The 21,854-nt window shown below is 34.7% G+C and overlaps 1 protein-coding gene across 3 annotated transcripts in view; it reads right to left on the reverse strand.

Annotated features, from left to right (window-relative positions):
• Window positions 1-21,854, reverse strand: part of LOC149777426 (HEAT repeat-containing protein 6-like) — a 76,287-nt gene that overhangs the window by 4,341 nt on the left and 50,092 nt on the right. For all 3 annotated transcript variants that reach the window (XR_016416178.1, XM_089942048.1, XM_089942047.1), the window contains exons 16-24: window positions 19,026-19,160; window positions 17,931-18,053; window positions 15,034-15,158; window positions 11,987-12,147; window positions 10,964-11,040; window positions 7,545-7,622; window positions 5,895-6,116; window positions 5,031-5,175; window positions 1,577-1,696 (exon numbers count right to left, since the gene is read on the reverse strand). Coding sequence is in view for 2 of the 3 variants with exons in the window: in XM_089942048.1 (XP_089798174.1) it covers window positions 1,577-1,696; window positions 5,031-5,175; window positions 5,895-6,116; window positions 7,545-7,622; window positions 10,964-11,040; window positions 11,987-12,147; window positions 15,034-15,158; window positions 17,931-18,053; window positions 19,026-19,160 (1,186 nt within the window). In the remaining variant the exon portion in view is untranslated. The remainder of the gene's footprint in view (window positions 1-1,576; window positions 1,697-5,030; window positions 5,176-5,894; window positions 6,117-7,544; window positions 7,623-10,963; window positions 11,041-11,986; window positions 12,148-15,033; window positions 15,159-17,930; window positions 18,054-19,025; window positions 19,161-21,854) is intronic.

The following is a 21,854-nucleotide window of genomic DNA, read 5'->3' on the forward strand; positions in this document are numbered from 1 at the left end:
ACTTAAAGGCTAATTTGATTTCATTTATATTAATCTCAAGTCCTGTGACAGTGAAAAAAAGACCATTTAAGACTACTGCCCATTTCATTCAAATCAGCAAAGAAAGGAATCTGCAGTGTTTAAAAATAACTTCTTTATTCATTTAATAAAGCTCATATACGAAACTGTTTTTGTATTGCATATGAAGTTCCTCACAAAACCACAGCAAGTCGGACCTGTTTACATGTATTTCATACCTGGTTAACTAAGTGGGGTGACTGGTCCTGGAGCTGCCACCCATAAACACTATTCTCAAGCCTTGCATGAGTGTCAACTGAATTGGGATACACCCCTAACATTTGCATAAATCTAATGAATGATAAACTACTTTATTGTTATTCATGAAAGTTAAACCATAAAAACAAATGAAACCTCTCCACAAACATGGGACCGATAAATTGTCCTTTCTAGACTGGTACACTCTGTGCACCATACATACTCATGTATGATCCATAGACAGATACACTCTAGGCACCACACATATTCATATATGATCCATAGACAGGAGACAGGTACACTCTATGCATTCACCATACATAATCACGTATGATCCATAGACAGGTACACTACGCATGCAATATACATAATCATGTATGATCCATAGACAGGTACACTATGCATGCACCATACATAATCCTAAGACAGGTACACTATATGCATGCAACATACATACTCATGTATGATCCATAGACAGATACACTCTACGCACCACACATAATCATATATGATCCATAGACAGGTGCTCTCTATGCATGTACCATACATAATCATGTATGATCCATAGACAGGTACACTCTATGCATGCAACATACATACTTGGGTATGATCCATAAACAGGTACACTCTAGGCACCACACATAATCATGTATGATCCATAGACAGGTACACTACATGCATGCACCACACATAATCATGTATGATCCATAGACAGGTACACTATATGCATGCAACATACATACTCAGGTATGATCCACAGACAGGTACACTCTAGGCACCACACATAATCATGTATGATCCATAGACAGGTACACTATATGCATGCAACATACATACTCATGTATGATCCATAGACAGGTACACTCTATGCATGCACCATGCATATTCAGGTATGATCCATAGACAGGTACACCATGCATGCACCATATATAATCCTAAGACAGGTACACTATATGGCATGCAACATACATACTCAGGTATGATCCATAGACAGGTACACTCTAGGCACCACACATAATCATGTATGATCCATAGACAGGTACACTCTATGCATGCACCATACATACTCAGGTATGATGCAACTGCAAACAAAGGAGACCCTGATAAGCCACTGCATAATGCAATGGAAGATCTGTGTCCATGCAGATTGTTATTATTAAACAAGACATATTCAGATCTACAATCTGATAATGTGGTGCAAAATCTGGGTCTATGCTGTTTGCAGCTGAACCCAACTTACATGACTAAGCCAGTTATCACTCTATTATCTCAAAATGTATAAATACATGACTGGTGTAGGTTTTTTTTCTCCAGAATTTACCTGGCATGATTAGTCTCTGACAGATAGCCAGAAGAATTTGTAGACATGTCTGTGTTTGGTCACCGAGCTGTCCACTGGTCAACTTGGTCAGTCTAGAGATGGCAGGAGAAACATACATACCTGAAATAGATTAAACTGCGATGAACATAGTTTTACATTTTCATTCAATAAAAAACCTGTTTTTAAAAGTCATGTACTTATGACAGAACATATTAAAATGCAAGCATTGCATATTTGGATCAGTAATTTGTTTGAACCACATGCATGTCTCAAAAACCTGGGATCACTTTTAGTAGAATTTCAATGTTTGAAACACCCTGGATTGCTCAACAAATGATTTTAAAACCCAACTGAACTAATTTTCTAGATCCATCAGGAGTCGGAATTACTGATATTCTACCTTACATTTAATCAAGTTTAAACAAAATTACTGAAAACTCAGAATATCATCAATATCTCATTTACTTTTGATTAAATTTATTAATAGGGTTAGAGGGTGGCCGAGTGGTCTAAAGCGCTCTCCGTTACGTATCACTGCCATCTCAACTCTGTCTGCGTGGGTCTGAATCTCAGATTCAGCTAATGTGGGTATGTGAGAAAGCTTGCCGGTAGCTTCTCGAGGGTCGGTGGTTCTTTCTGGGGTTTTCTCAGGTTCTTCCTCCACTATTAATACTGGCTGCCATCTATAGCCTATCGTGTGCTGAAAAATGGTGTTAAACCCTACAACAACAACCTAATAGGGTTAGAACTATATTTCTTTATGTGACACATTTTAAAATATTTTCATGTTTTAAACTTTAGCAAAAATAAAGAAACACTTGTGCTATATTATTCCACAAAACAATTAAATATTTAAAACTGTATATACACACTTTAAATTCAGTCCTGCTGCAAACAAGATAGATCCTGATCTGCCAACACAATGTGTCAGCAGATCAGGGTCTGTGTTGTTTGTTCCACTGATTACTTGCAACAAACTGCTTAAACCTAGACTTGCTGGTGAATTAGGTGACTGCAGATACAGGTCTGTGCAGTGGACTCAAGTTGGACTTGTTATAAGCAAGTATACATGGTATTAAGAGACCATATACATCCTACTACTACTACTAATAATAATAATGTGGACTCAGTACAGTGTCTTATCTTAAGATGTTCTAAGTGCTTTACAATATTAGATAACACAAAAACATATACAACAACAAGATTACAAAAACAAACACCATGAAATTACAAAATAAAAAGATACTGACAATAATTAAGGAAGTAAACATTATCAAGTCTTCAAGTCTGTATTTGTGGTCGAGTTATCTTGATATGAACTTTAATCTAATTAAACAGATGGAGTAACAGCAAGAGAACTAACAATAACTAATATGATTTCTGTCCATGCCAGTGATTTTAAAAGGGACATGTATACAAAAAAGACTTCATAATGTAGGACCATTGTAACAATTATAGTATCCATAGATCTGCCAATCAATAGAATAACCCCCAATTAATTTCCTATATGAAAACTTGTAATGATCACCTTATTGAAGCCTAGCAGTAGCATTAAAATGTTTACGAAAGAATACAATTTTCATTTTGTTACTGGCAGCCATTTCGCTCTTTAATTCAGTAAAGACTGTTTTTCTGTAATTAATTTCGCTACAGCTTATTGAAAATTGAAGTACCATATATACTCGTGTATAAACCCGTTCATGTATAAGCTGACCCCCCCCAAACTGAATAGGCATAAACACTCAAATGTGCATGACCCGCATTTAAGCTGACCCAAAAGCCAGAGATAACATCACAAGATGCATGTGGTAAGTTCTAAATGCATTTATTTAGGCAAACTTACATTAGCAAAAAATTACCCATATAACACTTTCAGGGTTGGCATGTACGATTATAACATAGAATGGTATAAATTTGTTTGAAAAATCAAGAAATTTATTTAATTTTCTGTTTTCCTATTGTTTTTGCCTAATTCAGATTAATTTGATTGGACAATGACAAGAATTGAGCATCCGCGGGTTGCTGTAACACTACCTCCCCCTTCTGACTTGATTATTGTTTGTTTGAGCGTTATTGCATTAGACTTTTTATACCAATCCACCAGTAATTATATTTTTATTTTACCTTGAAATTGTAAATATCTAGCTCATTAAACCCAGTATGACAGCAATGAACATCAACTAGGTTTGATTCAAAACTTGCAATTAGGCTAGTGAGTGTATTTACATAATGGTGCCACCACATGTACATTGCAGGTTTGAACATGAGCTGAATGAACTACATTCCGCTGAATGAAGTACATCCCTTGCATTCAAATCATGGGCACCACTTCACTAAACTTTAACTCTCCGAAATACAATTATGAAGCTTCAGAAATAATACTTCAAAATTTATGCCAATACCATAGAAACTGAGTTGCAGTTTGCATTGATGTCAGCAATCTTACACCCCATTTTACAAAACTACAGTAATTGTGCTAATTTTACAGAGTGAAAGGCAATTACACATCAACATACTGGTATAGGTGCCAACCAAAATTTCCTCTTAACCAGGATTTTAATGATTAACTGGCTAACATTGCTGCTGGAAAATAAAAGACAAATCCGCCAGTTAAAAACAAAGGAGATACCCGCCAAAACATCCAGCTTTCCATTGTGTGGAAAATTTATGATTTTGTTCAGCCAAAACACACAAGTAAAATAGATTGATGATGATCTTAGTTGATCTATATTCAGAAATTTAGCCTTTATTATTACCATTCTTTCATGAATATGTAAAAGTTATGCTGGTTATGTACCTTGAACAATTGAACACGCGTATCTTTTCATAAAGATTACCTCAGTTTGTAACATCACTTATATCATGAAAAAGATAACTCATGAGCACATGGATCAATGTAAATGAAACAGCTATTACTGACTAGCTGAAGTGTTATGCAGAAGAATGTGATTTGGTCTAAAAACTGAATAAAGCAAAATCTGCATCTAATATGTTAGGGAATAAACAAGGATTAAGTGGTGCTAGGCACAATTTGCACTAAGTACTGTACATTATACCGTAAACTAAAACTGGCCATTGAATCATGAAGTCTTTATTTACCTTGATTTAATTTCGTGTTGGAGAAATCAGAAATTATGCACATGCAAATTAAATAATAAATGCAATCCTAATAGTTTTTAACAGTTAGGTAAGTTTTGTTACACAGAGAATGTATTTTTTTCACATGCATATGTCTTAGGACACAGAAAAAAATTATTTGTTCATGTCCCAAGATTTACAGCCGTTATGGTAGTCAACAAAATTTCTTAAAATCTTTCAAGTTTAGACCCTGGCATGCGGATAAGCCAACCCCCCTTCTTCCAGGCATTTATTTTTTCCAAAATTATTCGGCTTGTATGTGAGTATATATGGTAAGGCAGTCATAGTGTTTAAAAAGTGAGTTATTAATGCACACCAATCTGTGATAACATGGGCATGGTTGTCCTGTATTTATCAAGACAGTCCATCAAAAAGTCGCCCTCTCTTTCCACTGATGCATGGAGGCAGACTAGGTCATCGGGAGTAAGTAGAGACATCATGTGAACCAAAGCAGCACAGACCTGGAAAATAATATTAAAGCATATCCATGAACATTTGCAAACAATTCTTGTTTTTAATCAGTCATGTGGGAATGCCATTTAATAAAAAAAAGTCATGTGGGAACACCATTTAATAAAAAACAGTCATGTGGGAATGCCATTTAATAAAAAACAGTCATGTGGGAATGCCATTTAATAAAAACAGTCATGTGGGAATGCCATTTAATTTTAAAAAAACAGTCATGCTGGAATGCCATTTAATGAAGAAAAACAGACAATATATTTCATCAAATGAAAAACAGAAGTAGTAACTGACCTTAACAACAACTGCACTAAATTAATTTTTCCATGTAAAGATATTTCATGTTGAGGAATGAAATATATCTGACTTCATGGTAAATAATGTGGATGAATCTATAATTGCAGCCATTCTCTGCAAGTAAGGACTGGTACCTTGGAACTGACATGTTCATCTTAAAAGTCAAAGAAACATTTTTAATAACAAGGTACCACTCAATCAATGAAAGATTACAACTGGATTCATTTTAAAAGAAAAGATTGGTGGTGTTTAAATTTGTCTGTGGTAAATTTTTCCATTACTACACTGCAATTAAAAACCAAGTCATAATTTGTGCACCATGCTATGTCAAATTTTGAAAATATTTTATTTGCACAAGATAAATAGGATGAAGGTGGACTTGAAAAGAATTATGTACAAATCTGTCACCATTTTAATATACCTGATCTATGAGATTATCCCTGTATCGATACTCTGCAAAGTCTGTTATTTCCCCTGCTGCTTTCAAAGCAGTGATCAAATCGCTCCATACTGCACTGAAAGTCTGCACACTTCCAAACTGACTTCGCTCCTCAAGTGATGTCAGTCCTAGCGCTGCATTAATCCGAACCTTAAAGTTTTTACACTCCTTTACAGCACAACACAGAGCATTCAGTATGTCAGACTGCAAGATAAAATATCAAAATATCATGCAAATGTGACTTTTCAAAACACAGAGCATTCAGTATGTCAGACTGCAAGATAAAATATCAAAATATCATGCAAATGGGACAAGTCACAACACTGAGCATTCAGTATGTTAGACTGCAAGATAAAATATCAAAATATCATGCAACTGGGACAAGTCGCAACACAGAGCATTCAGTATGTCAGACTGCAAGATAAAATATCAAAATATCATGCAAATGGGACAAGTCACAACACAGAGCATTCAGTATGTCAGATTGCAAGATAAAATATCAAAATATCATGCAAATGTGACAAGTCACAACACAGAGCATTCAGTATGTCAGACTGCAAGATAAAATATCAAAATATCATGCAAATGGGACAAGTCACAATATACATCAAAACATTTAGTATATTCAAAATGTCAACAACCATGATTTGTATTTTGTAAAACACATATGTCCCCATTGCAGACCCCACAAAATCAATTAACAAACAATTAAAAAATGTAGTACTAACAACGCTTTTGACAAAACAAATAATCATCATAAATAGTTACAATCTGTGCCAAAAACTGCTGGGAAGCTACTGAAATCTAATTAGTTCATCTATATGTGAATATTTCTACCACTTAATTTTTTTCTCTCATGTGGATTTTGCTCTGATGTATTTCGACGGTTTTTGTCAATATAGTCCATGTTCACAATGTTCTGAAGTATGTTTATAAAAATCCATTGAAAATTTGCTTTAATGGCCTGACAATCTCTCTGGATTATCTACTTGTGACAAACTGTATAAAAATTCATGACTAAGTTTAATAAGCATTTGTCCATCATGCCAAAATGAATTTGAATATACCGTATTTACTGTATATGGTGGGACATGATAAAATAATTCTGATAAAGCTCTGACATTTATTAGATTCAAACCTTTGGTTTAAAAAAAGCAGAACAGAAAATTACAAGTACTTAAATGTCTTGCCCACTCTGATGCTTTATGTAGTTATGTTCTCACTTTTAAATGACATATTGCCTAAGGGTCAGGGGGAGGGTAAGGATGAACATCTTGACTAAGGGTCAGGGGGAGGGTAAGGATGCAATACAGAAACATTATAGCTGATCAAACTAAGATTATTGAATGATCTTGACCTTTACTGTGTGTCAGAAGAGGGTTGGGGTGCATGAATGTGAAAAGGAAGATTTTTCTGATTCTAAGTATGATAGTAATGCCTGTTTGGGTTTTGGACTTATGACCATACAGAAAAACATTAACTGAAAACTTCAGGAAGCTTTTCTGTTCTGCTTTTTTAAACCAAAGGTTTGAATCTAATGAATGTCAAAGTTTTATCAGAATATCTTCTGCAGTAAAAGATGTAATTTACAGCGAAAGTTTACAGTTACATCAGAATGAAATATGTACTTACTGTCCAAGAAACCTTTCCATGAGGCAAGTCCCTGTTCTTGAATATATTGCTGGTGGCATAGCAAGCATTCCATCTAACCTAGTATAGAAAAGATCCATGTAAGAAAATGTACAGTAAAATTTTGCTGACCCCATAATGTTAGTATTTATTAGCAAAAAAGTGTTACATCTAAAATATCAATTCCTATTATGTACCATAATAATAAAGTCCAACATTGACAAATCATAAAATATAGAATCACACCATGTCACATCATAAATATCAATTCACACTGTGACACATCAAAAACATAAAGTTGCATTGTGTCACATCATAAACATAACAAATCATAAATAATAAGTTATAATGTGACATATTATATATATGTCAAGTCACAATGTGACAAAACACAAGTGTTACAAAAAATATCAGTGATTGAAAAAGTCTTAAAACTTACAATAAATAGTCTGGATCCAAAATATCAATTCCTATTATGTACCATAATAATAAAGTCCAACTATGACAAATCATAAAATATAGAGTCACACCATGTCGCATCATAAATATCAAGTCACACTGTGACACATAAAAAATATCAAGTTGCATTGTGTCACATCATAAACATAACAAATCATAAATAATAAGCTATAATGTGACACATTATATATATGTCAAGTCATACTGTGACAAAACACTTACAAGTGTTATAAAAAATATCAGTGATTGAAAAAGTCTTAAAACTTACAATAAATAGTCTGGACCCTACTGACTTTATGAAACTCATTAAATACCATCTTTATTTGATGCTCTTGATAGTGGCACACAACTGGATTCATTTCTGAATTTCCAGATTATTGCTGCACTGGATAGTTGAGACAATTGAACTGTTCCTTTGCAACAGGTGCTTCAAAGTGCACATCAGAGAGAACTGCAGCTCATGGAGGTGTCAGACTAATGGACTCCCACAACGGTTCTGTTCTTTTGCCAAGTTTGTTCAATGTCTATATCAATGACTTACCTGTAACACGGTTGCGCAAGTTCATATATGCAGATGACATTGCTCTCGGGACCCAAAGTCACTCATTTGCTATGCTTGAGGGGCTACTGAACTAGGACCTGGAGGATATGATGGACTTCTTCAAGAAATGGCATCTACAGCCATGTGCAACAAAGACAGTCTCCAGCGTTTTCCACCTTAACAATGCAAATGCAAACCGTGAGCTTTGCATCCTCCTCAATGGGCAGCAAATAGAACACTTGACCCAACACTAACATACCTTGGTGTGACTGGACAGATCACTGACATTCTACAACCACCTGAAGAAACCTGCAGCAAAACTGAGCACTTGAAACAACCTACTCTGCAAACTGGCTGGCTCAACCTGGGGTGCTAGTGCTCAGACACTCAAGACGTCAGCACTGGCCCTCTGTTTGATGTTCTGCTCAACAAACATTTGTTTAATCTCTGGAACACTACTCCTTTACCATGGCTGTCAGTACTCAGCAATATTCTTCCTCCACATCTGCGTCACCAGGAAGCAACCACAAAATTTTTGGCTAAGGTCTATGCCAGTGAGAAACTTCCACTGTACATGGACATCACCTCACATCCAGCAGTCTGCTTGACTTTAAAATGCCCAATCTGATTGGGTCCATTGCCATAGGATATAACAGCTATTTAGGCATGGAGTGTTGAGTGGTCTTCAACAGACGTAGTAAACCACTCCCTTGTAGCTGAGCCATCTGTCTGCCATCCTGGCTTCATCCTTCCACATTATCTGTGGACCACACTGAACCTCTTTAGGACAGGACAGGGTCATCAACCTTGTCCAATGGGGCCAGGCTGCTAACTCTTCATGTTACTATGGAGCTCTTCAGACCATGTCACACATTGTGAACAACTGTCCACTGACAAAGTTCCCTGGTGGACAGCAGGCTCTGCATGTTGCTGATGATGACGTTAAATGGCTAAACATGCACTGCACACAATAATATAATATACAGAATATTTTATGCTAAGCCCATGTTGGATGCTAAACCCAACACTGGATGCTAAGCCCATGTTGGATGCTAAACCCAACACTGGATGCTAACCCAGTGCTGGATGCTAAACCCAATACTGGATACTAAGCCCATGCTGGATGCTAAACCCAACACTGGATGCTAACCCAGTGCTGGAAGCTAAGCCCAAATTGGATGCTAATTCCAATGCTGGATACTAACTCCATACTGGATGATAAGCCCAATAATGGATGCAAACCCCATGCTGGATGGCAAACCCAACACTGGATTCTAACCCGATGATGGATGCTAACTCGATGTAGGATGGCAAGCCCAACACTGGATGCTAACCCCATGATGGATGGCAAGCCCAACACTGGATGCTAACCCGATGCTGGATGGCAAGCCCAACACTGGATGCTAACCCAATGATGGATGCTAATCCCATGCTGGATGGCAAGCCCAACACTGGATGCTAACCCAATGCTGGATGGCACGCCCAATACTGGATGCTAATCCCATGCTGGATGGCAAACCCAACACTGGATGCTAACCCAATGTTGGATGCTAAACCCATGCTGGATGGCAAGCCTAACACTGGATGCTAATCCAATGCTGGATGCTAATCCCATGCTGGATGGCAAGCTCAACACTGGATGCTAACCCAACACTGGATGCTAACCCAATGCTGGATGCTAAGCCCAATGCTGGATGTTAACCCCAAACTGATATTTAATAGGGATATCTTTATCCGATAATAAGACCATCTCCTACTTTTTGACAGATTTATCAGGCTGGCTCCTGGTCTTAATATGGGAAATAACAGTAATAATGAAAGCAGTTTGTGACATAATTATATCTAATGAACATACTTTACATTAATCATAGTACAAACCAAACAGTTCATGGTATAAAAAAAGATGAAAATGGTGTTATAAATGATACCCGGAACATTGTATATGCTATTCTCATTACTAAATTATCCCAGCCCCATTTTAAGTTTTAAAATCTGCTTAAGATTTCAGGTAGATCCTGTCAGAATATGGTTTTACAGTGATAACATCTTTTATTTGTAATCTGATAAAAAAGGTCACAGTGATCTTTGTTCAGTGCACCAACCCACAACTTCTCAAAAAGAGACGTGCATATACTTTGCCTAACAGATAAGAATTTTGCACATGGACAATTTTTCTGAAAAACTAATATTTTGCACAAGGACAATTATTTTGTAAGAACTAAGTCTCTAACTAAGCCCAGCAAAATAAATGTATGTTACTTTCAGATGGGATATTTTTAAAAACATTGGCAGTAGCTGTCCTGAACAAATTATGTTATTACCACTTCCTATAAGATCAAAAATAAAACCAGTATTGCTAAAAATTAGCAAACATGAGTTTAAAAATTAATTCAAAATTTTTCAAAAACTAATGCAAACAAACCTTCATGGCACCAGATCCTATAGTCTTGACAAGAGCTTTGATCCCCTCAGCTACGGCATTGACAAAATTTTCTTTATCTAAAATAAGAAAAATAAGACAAAAAACAACAATTTTATCTGGTTGCAAAATTAGAATAAAAAAAAAGAATTTCATTATGCTAAAAAAATTGCTTGCTTTCTGATTCTGATTAATTGTTAATGTCATACCACAGAACAACACATGTACACAACTGTACTGGTATATGAGAAAAAGCATCAAGCCATAAAAAAAATAATTGTCAGAAATGGGAATATAATTATTTATTATACACTTAAGTGTGAGATACAGAAAATAATTTGAGAAATATTTATTAAATATTCCTATATTATTCCTTTATTTTCCTATTCAGTGTGCCTAAATATGTTATACTTGCAGCAGGAAAAATGACCATTTTGTGTGCTGCACAATTAATTGAACTGCATTATATTTCAAGCAAGGAAATTTTCTTTTTGCCAAAGATAATAGACTTGCAACCATTAGCTTCTTTACAAAGTTATGTCTCTAATACTACCTTGATGACAACGTCAAAATCCAGCCTTGACTTTGTGGTCAGCTAGGGTACAATAGTCTACAAAGTGTAAAACCTGTAATTTCTTACAACAGATTAGGTCATCTCAATCCTACTGTGCTCTCAAATTACTCTATTTTCATGATAACATGATTGATGTTGAGGTCAACATACTGAAAAGGGATTGGAGGTGGTGTGATGAAGGGTAAGTTTCATCTTATAAATTTTGATTTAGATTCAAGTTTGAAATATAGCAAAACAAAATTTTTCTTTGCCATTTATGAAAACATTCAAATTTTTTGTATCACTAAATATAAATATATCTGCTATTAATGTAGGTACAGAAAATACCCTACATATATATATATATATATATATATATATATATATATATATATATATATATATATATATATATATAAAATCTATGCACAGAAGGATAAATTTTCTGTTATGTATAGTGAGTATTTACTTACTAATACTTCTAGCTGGCAGATATTTCAGTGCATTTCCTATAGCTCTGACACTATTGGACTTGACTTTATCATTATCCTGGCAAGACTTGGTTGCCATGGTAACAATTTTGTATAAAAGGCTATCTGGGAACTCTTCCATAAATTCACCATCACCTTCATCCCTATAAAAGTAAGAAAACATATATATTTATATATATGGTGTGGGTGTATAGACATATATATATACATATATACATACAGTGTGACCCCACTATAACATGGTAGTTGGGTGCCACAGAACCCGACCATGTTATAGACCGAACCGTGTTATAAACAACCAGGTCAGTTAGCTGAAGAAAATGATGCATGTTCCCAAAAAAAATTGTGTGCATGTGTGGCGGGGGGGGGGGGTAGGTAATAAATGCGGGTGGTAAAATATATGCTTCATTGGCACAGTTACCATTTTATACCATTTTATATTTTAAATGAGAAATTTCAGCACACTATTTTATCGGGGCCCCAAGTGGCCGAGTGGTCTAAAGCGCTCTCCGTTGTGGATCACTGCCATCTCACCTCTGTCTGCATGGGTTCAAGTCTAGGATTCGGCCAATGTAGGTATGTGAGAAAGCTTGCCAGTGGCTTCTCATGGGTCAGTGGTTCTTCCCAGGCTTTTCCCGGGTTCTTCCTCCACCATTAATACTGGCCGCCATGCATACCCTATCGTGTGCTGAAAAATGGCGTTAAACCCCACAACAACAACAACAACAAACTATTTTATCTGTGTACATTTTTAAAAAAAAGAATTGGCCATCGTTTGGTTGATTGTAGTTACTGTTCCTCCCTGCCTATTGAATAGACCAACTAGTAAGATGTTTTTTTGTTTTTTTTTACATTTGTGATAGCAGAGTGATACTGCCTTCCATGCATGCATCAGAAATTTAACAAAGGGTCAGCAGATGATAGTGGTCTGATGAAAGGGATTACTACAGAAAATGTGAGTGTTCTGGAGGATTTAATTCTGAGAGAAAAGAAGAGGAATTTTACTTACCATCCACATACAATTGTTAGTCGACGTAAATATATTAATTACTAGCAAGCAGCCACAAATCCAACGAAAGATAGATTACGAGATTATGCCTCATCTGGTTGATCTCCGTTACCAGAAATGTCAACAACAAAAAAAAGCAGATATCTCACAACATACAGTACTCATGCTAGATGTCAACATAAGCAGATTATGATATAACAATGCACTGTTAAAACGGTTTGTCAATATAGACAAAGAATTTGTTTATGTAAGAATACATAAATTTAAGTGCATTTTATATCAAGTCTGCGGCTTCCTTTCATGGGACCTCTGAATTTCTCCACTCCGAACCAATGGTTGTATATACAAGTTTAATCAGCTAACAATGTGGCCAATAAAAAATTATCACCAGATGGTATATTTTGCCACCAATACAAAAAAGAATCAGTTTGCTACATTGGTGAAGCCACACGCAATCCCAGGATAAACATTTTACATGTTATTTTTTGTACTTTTAAGAAGAAAACCCATTTTTTCATGTACATTGAAAAATACATAAAAGAAATTCAGAAGCCATGCTACAATTGTCTTGTATTATTCATATGTGATCTCTTCCCCAAAATGATAATAAACTTTTTATGTTTTTTTCGTATTTTGAAGAAAGATTATTTTTTTTCATGGCCGGAAAAATACATGTATATAAAATTTCGGGACCCACACCATGACCGTGTTATATCTGAATTCATGTTATAATGGAACATGCTATAGTGGGTCACACTGTATGTGTGTGTATGTATGTATGTATGTATGCATGTATATATATATATATATATATATATATATATATGGTGTGGGCATGGGTGTATAGACATACAGATACATATCTATAAATGTAAATAAAGTGCATTAAAATACATATATATATATATATATATATATACACACATCATAAGTACCGTAGTTTCTGACCTTTTTTAATATAGATTCATCTAATTATTTTATTCAAGGAGTATTATTAATTATAGGTCAAATTATTGATTAGAATTTTTGTAAGTAACTTAAATTTGAAAATTTGTAATAAAAAAATCTCCAACTGCAAATATCAAAAAGTATGAAAATGACAGACTATGTTCAATTTGATCTTGACTTCTACTGTCCCTTGCTAACGATCTCTCCATTATGTATCTTTGATGTAACATCCTCAATGAACTCCAGAAAGATGCATTTTGGGTAATTAGCTACAATAGGATGCTTTGAAACAAAAAAAAATGTCATATGCATGGTATGTCTTCCATTATTATGACATACAGCAATCCATCAGTCACCAAGAACATAATATACTTTTGTTACCCCATTATAAAATTAGTACATAATTTTTCTACAGTGCATTGGGACTTGGATAACATAGGTGTGACATGATTGTTTTGCAACTGAGTAGGTTTGGTTTCAATCCCTGTTTCCAAAATGTGTAACAGTTACAAGGCCAGTTAAAGTTAGTTGTTTCCACTGTGAGTGTAAGTTTTGTCATCTTACAGACCACTTCATAACGATATAAAGCACTTCCTGTAATCTAACTTTTCACATGTGTACAATAAAGATAAATATACAGTCTTTTTCCTTAAATCTTTTCATAACAGAATTACATTCTACAAAGTTCATTATGCAAGAGTTTCTGCTTGCAAAAGAGCAAAATCTCCAGTCATTTAGGAAGTCTTGAATTTTAAATATACAGTATTTTAAATCTGATCAAACATTTTTAATAAGAACTTCCAAATGAAAGCTCCTTAACATATGAACATTAGAACATCAAAATAATTCTTACCTTTCTGATTCATAGAGTAGAGTATAATTGTTATAAAATGTTGATTAATGAGATAACGAGTTAATAATAATGCTTTAGTGATAATAATGCTTTAGTGAGGATAACACTTATAATGGCGATCATGCAATTAATTAATCTGATTAATCAATACCAGTCCATAATTCCCAGGTCCAAGCTAAATTTTGTCATTTCTAAGATATGCTTACCAGTGTGACTTACCTATTCAATGCCAGGGCATCACAAAGGTTGGCTAGTGACCAGGCAGCCTTGACCCTGACAGCAATGCTTTTATCGTCTATACCACTCAGTATGGCATTAGTGGCATCTGACATGAAAGAGACATCCTGCAAATAATGGCAATGTGATTAGGAAAAAGTATCTGAAGGATATACAAAGGCATATATCTAAATCCTTGATAGGCAATTACTGTGGACACTTCAAAACTGCGATGAAAGATATAAAAATATAAAATATCCTTTGATAGAGACCGTAAATGGATCTTAGCATTTAAAATTTAAGAATAAACAACAAGGAGATCACAATTAAGAGTAGACTTCATGAATTATTTCTCCTCCAATATTCTGAGGTATTCTGAATGAGTTTAATCAATCTTTTTCAGATGAACATTGGCATTTTTAAAATAGGATTTAATGTTGATTATGCACAAAAAGCTAGGCAGAAATTTAGACTGGCTAAAGCCAAATTTTTAAAATTTGTCTGATTGTTGCACCCAGCTTTAAACCAGTTTGTTTCCACAAATGTAACGATGCTCTAGCACTAAAACTAAAACACAAAAACTTCATGTCAAAATTTATGAGTATTCAAATGAAATAAAGGATAAACATTTACTAAATACCATTGGTTATGAGGACAACAGAGACCTCAAATGTCTGCCATGTTTACTTTTTTACGATAGGTCAAATCACTGCAGGCCTACACTGAAGTAAACTATGAGACCCCTTGTTATTAGATACATTGAAACCTGTCTCATCAGAAATCTCCAAACAAAAGATACATACTCATACAGGACAACATTAATAAGTCATTTTTCCTGACTTTATTATTTTAACTCAAAACAAGTTACATCTGTCTATAAAGGACAATTCTATTTATGGTTTCTTGAGTGTCCTTTTGAGAAAGGTTTCACTGTAAACTAAAATCTGATAATGTATTTTATTCTGTAGATGCTCAATGTGACCTGTATTGCAAGACCACATTTCTCTAGAGACTATATTGATGTTTCCCACAGGCAGTTTAGTAACAATTAGTCCACTCTAAAATTTCAAACTAAAAAATTTGGATCGTAAATTATATTTCATAACCGCTATAATGGTTACCTCCTGAAAGGACACTCCTGATCAGAGACCACTTTACCTGTTACCAAAATAGTATGCCATCTTTCTGTCCCCCCTTGTGAGAGGCCAAGGCTTATGTAAAGCCAGCATGTTAGTGCAAAATGATGGCCTCTTAAAAGTGAAACCAATGTAATGTGCATCATAGTTACTTATAAGCTTCATCACTTTGCTGCATACAAATTCAGACAAGTCAGATATTAATTTTAGGTAACCTTGGAGGTGACAAACAAAATCAGGGAAACCCAGAGGAAATAATGGAACTTGGATGGTGAATATTAACATTTGAGCACACAGTCACAGAAGTGCAAAGTGACTGCTTTACTGCTCAGCTATACAAAGTTTCATAACATTTCATAAGATAATTTGCTCTACCTACCATAAAATTGTATTAACTGACCTTGACCCTTGACCTTTTGTGATCTTCATATCACATGAGGGATTATAATAAATCTGTTTCCCATAATTCTGGTGTCACTTCATCAGTACAAAAAGGGATAATATCATGTAAACAATTGTAAAATAAATAAAAATGTCATCTTTTTAAACTGAGCAATAAGGTTTTCAAATTATTCATTGTGGCAGCCATATTGGACCTAAGATCAGTACCATTTTCATTTGACAAACTTGATACCAATAAAAGACGTTTGGTGAAAATCCTGTGTTGATACGTCCAGCCATTGAGGAGAATTAGTAACAAGATTTTCAATAAGTACGTCAGATCAGCACCATTTTTATTCAGGAAATATCATATATAGTCTTCTGGTAAAAAAACAATGTTGATATGATCTAGGAAGAATAGCAAGAAGATTTCCAAGATAGCTACTGTTGTTGCCCTATTGGAAATCAGAGACAATTTTTATTAAGATCAGCTAGATCCCATAAGAAGGATTCTGGTGAAGACCTCATGCTGATATGACGTTCTGTTCTGGACCTGTAGCAATAACAAGATTTTAAAAACGGCCGCTGTGGTGGCTTTACTGGACATCAGACTGGCACTATTTTCATTTAGGACCAAATAGGCATCATGTGAAGTCATCAATAATGTTGATATGACCATCCATTCAGATGGAGTAGCAATAACAAAAATGTTCAAAATTGCCACTCTGGTGGTCATATCGAATGTATGTGCAGCACTGTTTTCATTTAGGACCAAATGGACATCATAAGACGTCTTCCAGTGAAAGCTCAATATTGATATGACCTTCCATTTTTATATGCTATATGATTGCCCTGTGTATGTGTGTGTATATATATATATATATATATATATATATATATATATATATATATATATATAAAAGTTACCTGCTCAATGTGGTCACTGGTTACCATAAATGGTCCAATGGCATTAGGTACCATATATAACGGTCATATAAAATATGAATCTACACATCTTATATGTCAATAGTTTTGAGATTATTCACATGGATTTGATAAAATAATGAACAAAAATATATATATATATACTGGGTTTTTTGTTAGTCAGAACTTCAAGTAATGATTAAGCTTTTTCAGGTTTATCCTTGCTATCCTTCCAACTTTCATCTCTTCAACTGCTCGATTAGATAACTCTCTCAATAGAGACCAATTGTGGTCAGTTTCCCAGGCGACCACTATATAATGAAATGAGTGCAACAAACAGCCATGATTACAGACATCAAACAAAACATAGATTTAATACACCGTTTAATAAGGAATATCTCCTTACCAAGAATAGTTTATTCTGATCTGAAATTAGTTATTACAGCAAGACTACTGTACCTCTCTGAGATTACGGTACAAAACGAAGACTCCAAGTGTCCGGATGGCAGAAGATCTGACTGCCTTATCTTCGTCACTTGTCAGACCAAGTATCAGTGTAATGATGAGGATTCTCTTGTCCAGCTATAACAGACAAAAATACTATTTATATTTTACAATCTGAAAGATGAACTGTACCTGTTTTTTTTAGGAACAGTTTTAAAGCAAACCATCAGTTGATACCACTGAACTTCAACATGATAAACTCTTAAAAATAAAAGTACGCATTAATGATTACAGCTAAGAAAAGGAGTAACACTGCAAAAGCACAACTTTATAATGGTTAAAATATTTAGTGCCAGCAGACTGATATTCCTAAATATTACCAGACTGTGTCTTACAACAGCCTGTTGACAGCTGAAGAAGTCAGAGTTATGGCACCAGTCTACCATGGAAAATACAGTGACATACTGACCAATATAAAAAAAATTTAAAGTCTGCTTCTGCTCTTTTTAGCACTGATTTTTTGTCACAGCAGTTGTTGTTGTTTTAGGGTTTAATGCCATTTTTCAGCACAAGATAGGCTATACATGGCATCCAATATAAATGGTGGAGGAAGAACCTGGGAAAACCCCCAGAAAAAAACCGACCCACGAGAAGCTACTGGCAAGCTTTCTCACATACCCACATTGGCTGAAATCGAGACTCGAACCCACGCAGACAGAGGTGAGATGGCAATGATCCGTAACGGTGAGTGCTTTAGACCACTTGGCCACCATGCGCCCTTTCACAGCAGTCATTAAGATCATAATGAAGTATCTAAGTGAAAAAACTCCATCATCCACAAAACTAAAAATATTCAACACAATTTTGTATGTGTGTAATATAATTGTAGTTCAGGAATCACAATAAAACACAGTTAATCTTTCTCTGTTTCATCTTCACATCCTAGTTTTATCAAATCACTACATGGTTTACCAATTAATATTCATTAATCAGTTTACTTCAAAGGCAATTTTTTAATTTATTCTTGTACAAAGGTGACAAAAATATATTTTAAATGAAAATTAGTTAACTAAGAAAACAAGTTTTGACTCTGAATGAGCTGATACCTACTGGTAATGCAATGAAAGTGTCAGCCCCGATGTTCGCAAGGCAGTCACAGGTAGTTGCCCTGACAGGATTATTAGTTGGTACCTGTAGCACTGCTGGTATAGGGCCATTCAAAAGGGACAACCAGAAATCCAGAACCTGAAATAAAAATGTTCCTTAGTTTACAGAGAAATTAAAGCATCAAGTGTCTAGTTTGATTCAACGCTCTGCCTATGCCAAGTGTATACAAATGGACAATAGCTTTAGTGACATGAAAGTCTAATCTTGTTATTTCCAAATGAACACAAATGTGTCTATAAAATTTAATTTGCCGATATCAAGTTGTTTTATACAACAAGGTTATACACAACTAAGTCTTACTCCCAAAAATAAAAATAACAAATACTAAAAAAAAAGCCCTGAAAATGTCCTAAATGACATGTGGCAAGAAAATCTAATAAGGTCATCAAAATATGCACACAATCATCCTATAAAATTCCATTTATCAACATGGAACAATGTTTATGCAATCATACTAATAATATTGCCATGAAAGTCAGACATACAGATGGATGGACAGGACTGAATCAAGATGCCCCTGCTACAAGCAGTGGAGGCATAAGGATTAGCATCAATTATCAATATACAGTATGCATAATCATGTCATTTGTTCTTACACCTGTGTCCATTAAACTGACGACTTACACCTGTGTCCATTAAACTAATGACTTACATCTGTGTCCATTAAACTTATGGCTTACACCTATGTCCATTAAACTGACGACTTACACCAGTGTCCATTAAACTGATGACTTACACCTGTGTCCCTTAAACTAATGACATAAAATAGGCATTATTTAAGCTTTGTACATGCAAGTACAGTTACTGATGTCTCATGCGTTTATTTCATGCATTTCAAATTATAAATGATGTAATAAGTATACAGATCCTACGTATTTTGAATATGAAAAGTATGTAAATTTTAAAGTCTCTTAAGCTTCAAATTTTACAAGATGTGAGTAGATGTAGTTTAATAGCATGTGTACAAATTCATTAAGTTACTGGAAATGATGAAGTCTGTACAAATTCATTAAGTGTACTGGAAGCGATGAAGTCTGTGTACAAATTCATTAAGTGTACTGGAAGTGATGCAGTCTGTGTACAAATTCATTAAGTGCACTGGAAGCGATGAAGTCTGTACAAATTCATTAAGTGTACTGGAAGTGATGCAGTCTGTGTACAAATTCATTAAGTGCACTGGAAGCGATGAAGTCTGTACAAATTCATTAAGTGTATTGAAAGCGATGAAGTCTGTGTACAAATTCATTAAGTGTACTGGAAATGATGCAGCCTGTGTACAAATTCATTAAGTGTATTGAAAGCGATGCAGTCGGTGTACAAAATTCATTAAGTGTACTGGAAGTGATACAGTCTGTGCAGAAACTGAACTATACATTAGTATATGCATAGACCTTCTAACTGTTTGGTGATTTATATCTCAAGAAATAAATAAATATATAGGAGTATATCCAGTACACTTTTAATTTGTTGGTGATTTATATCTAAAAAATACATGAAATACATCTGAGTACATGCAGTACACTTCTAACTGCTTGGTAATTTATATCCCATGAAATACTTATAGGTTACTGCATTTGTATGAGAAAATATGAACAAGTTTTTTCGGATGTAAATACTGCACGACCTTGGGAGTGCAGTATATTCATCCATTAAAATTAGTTCATATTTTCCCATACAAATGCAGTAACCTTTTCATTATATGCTAATTTTTTTAATTTCTACCTAATGCTTGATTATATTAACAAAACACACAACAAGAAACAAAATAACTGAATGTATGCTGTATTCCAAACTAAATACACAAGCGCAGATTCATCATTACACAATAACAACATTATTACAGCGCACATAACTCTGCCCAGATGAATTTGAACTTAGTCGTGCACTCGACATAACTTTCAAAAGAAAATGGCACATCTAGTTAAAATTGAAATTTGGAGAAATATTGCAACAACTTTTCCACTTGATCCGGAATAAATAGATTTTGGTATTTTTTTAGATTCTACGAAATTTTGAGATTATGTACTGGATTTATATGACAATTCCACATGAAATACATCGGATTGAAGAAGCAAGGGAGAAGCATGTTGACATCTGCAAATGTGTTTCTGTTTCTGTCACTGAATGTTTGAAATCATAATCTGGGAAAAATATGAAGTCTTTCAATTGCAGTTATCAAAAAGACGCTATGGAATTTAATGCTTATTTTATTTTGAGTGCAGTAAGGATGATGTAATTGCACTTATATTCGAAATTACAGTACAATTTTGAAATGTGTAATCAAGATTGAGAACCTATGACATGGCTAATGTAATTCGGATATGCATAACTAAGAAAGCACATTTTGAGGAAATTCAGGATGTAAAACTGTAAGCATATTTTTTTGCCATTCTTATCACCAGCTAAAGAAGATAGTTTATGCCTTGTCACTTGTATGTTATCTGTAAGGACCCTTTCTTGCGTCTATTGCATAGCTATCCTCAGACCGAAACAATGTATCAAAAAGTTAACGCAGAATGTGCCAAAGCAACTGGTATGTGGCAGTCCATGAAACAATTGCTTTACTTCATTCAGAAACAAATTTAAACAACCACAACCTTAAACGCCTACTATGTGAGTGTACATGATTTGTTTACAAATCAAAAGTGCTGGCGTCTGCGTCCATTGCTTGTTTACAATAGAAAGTAGTTCCTTTATGCACATGAATGGAATATGAAGGTGGGCAATATCGTAAAATACTGAATGATTCTGACAATGTAAAGTTAACGGATA

This window comes from Sinohyriopsis cumingii, chromosome 18, assembly GCF_028554795.1.
Source record: "Sinohyriopsis cumingii isolate HCF-2022 chromosome 18, ASM2855479v2, whole genome shotgun sequence".
NCBI lineage: Eukaryota > Metazoa > Mollusca > Bivalvia > Unionida > Unionidae > Sinohyriopsis > Sinohyriopsis cumingii.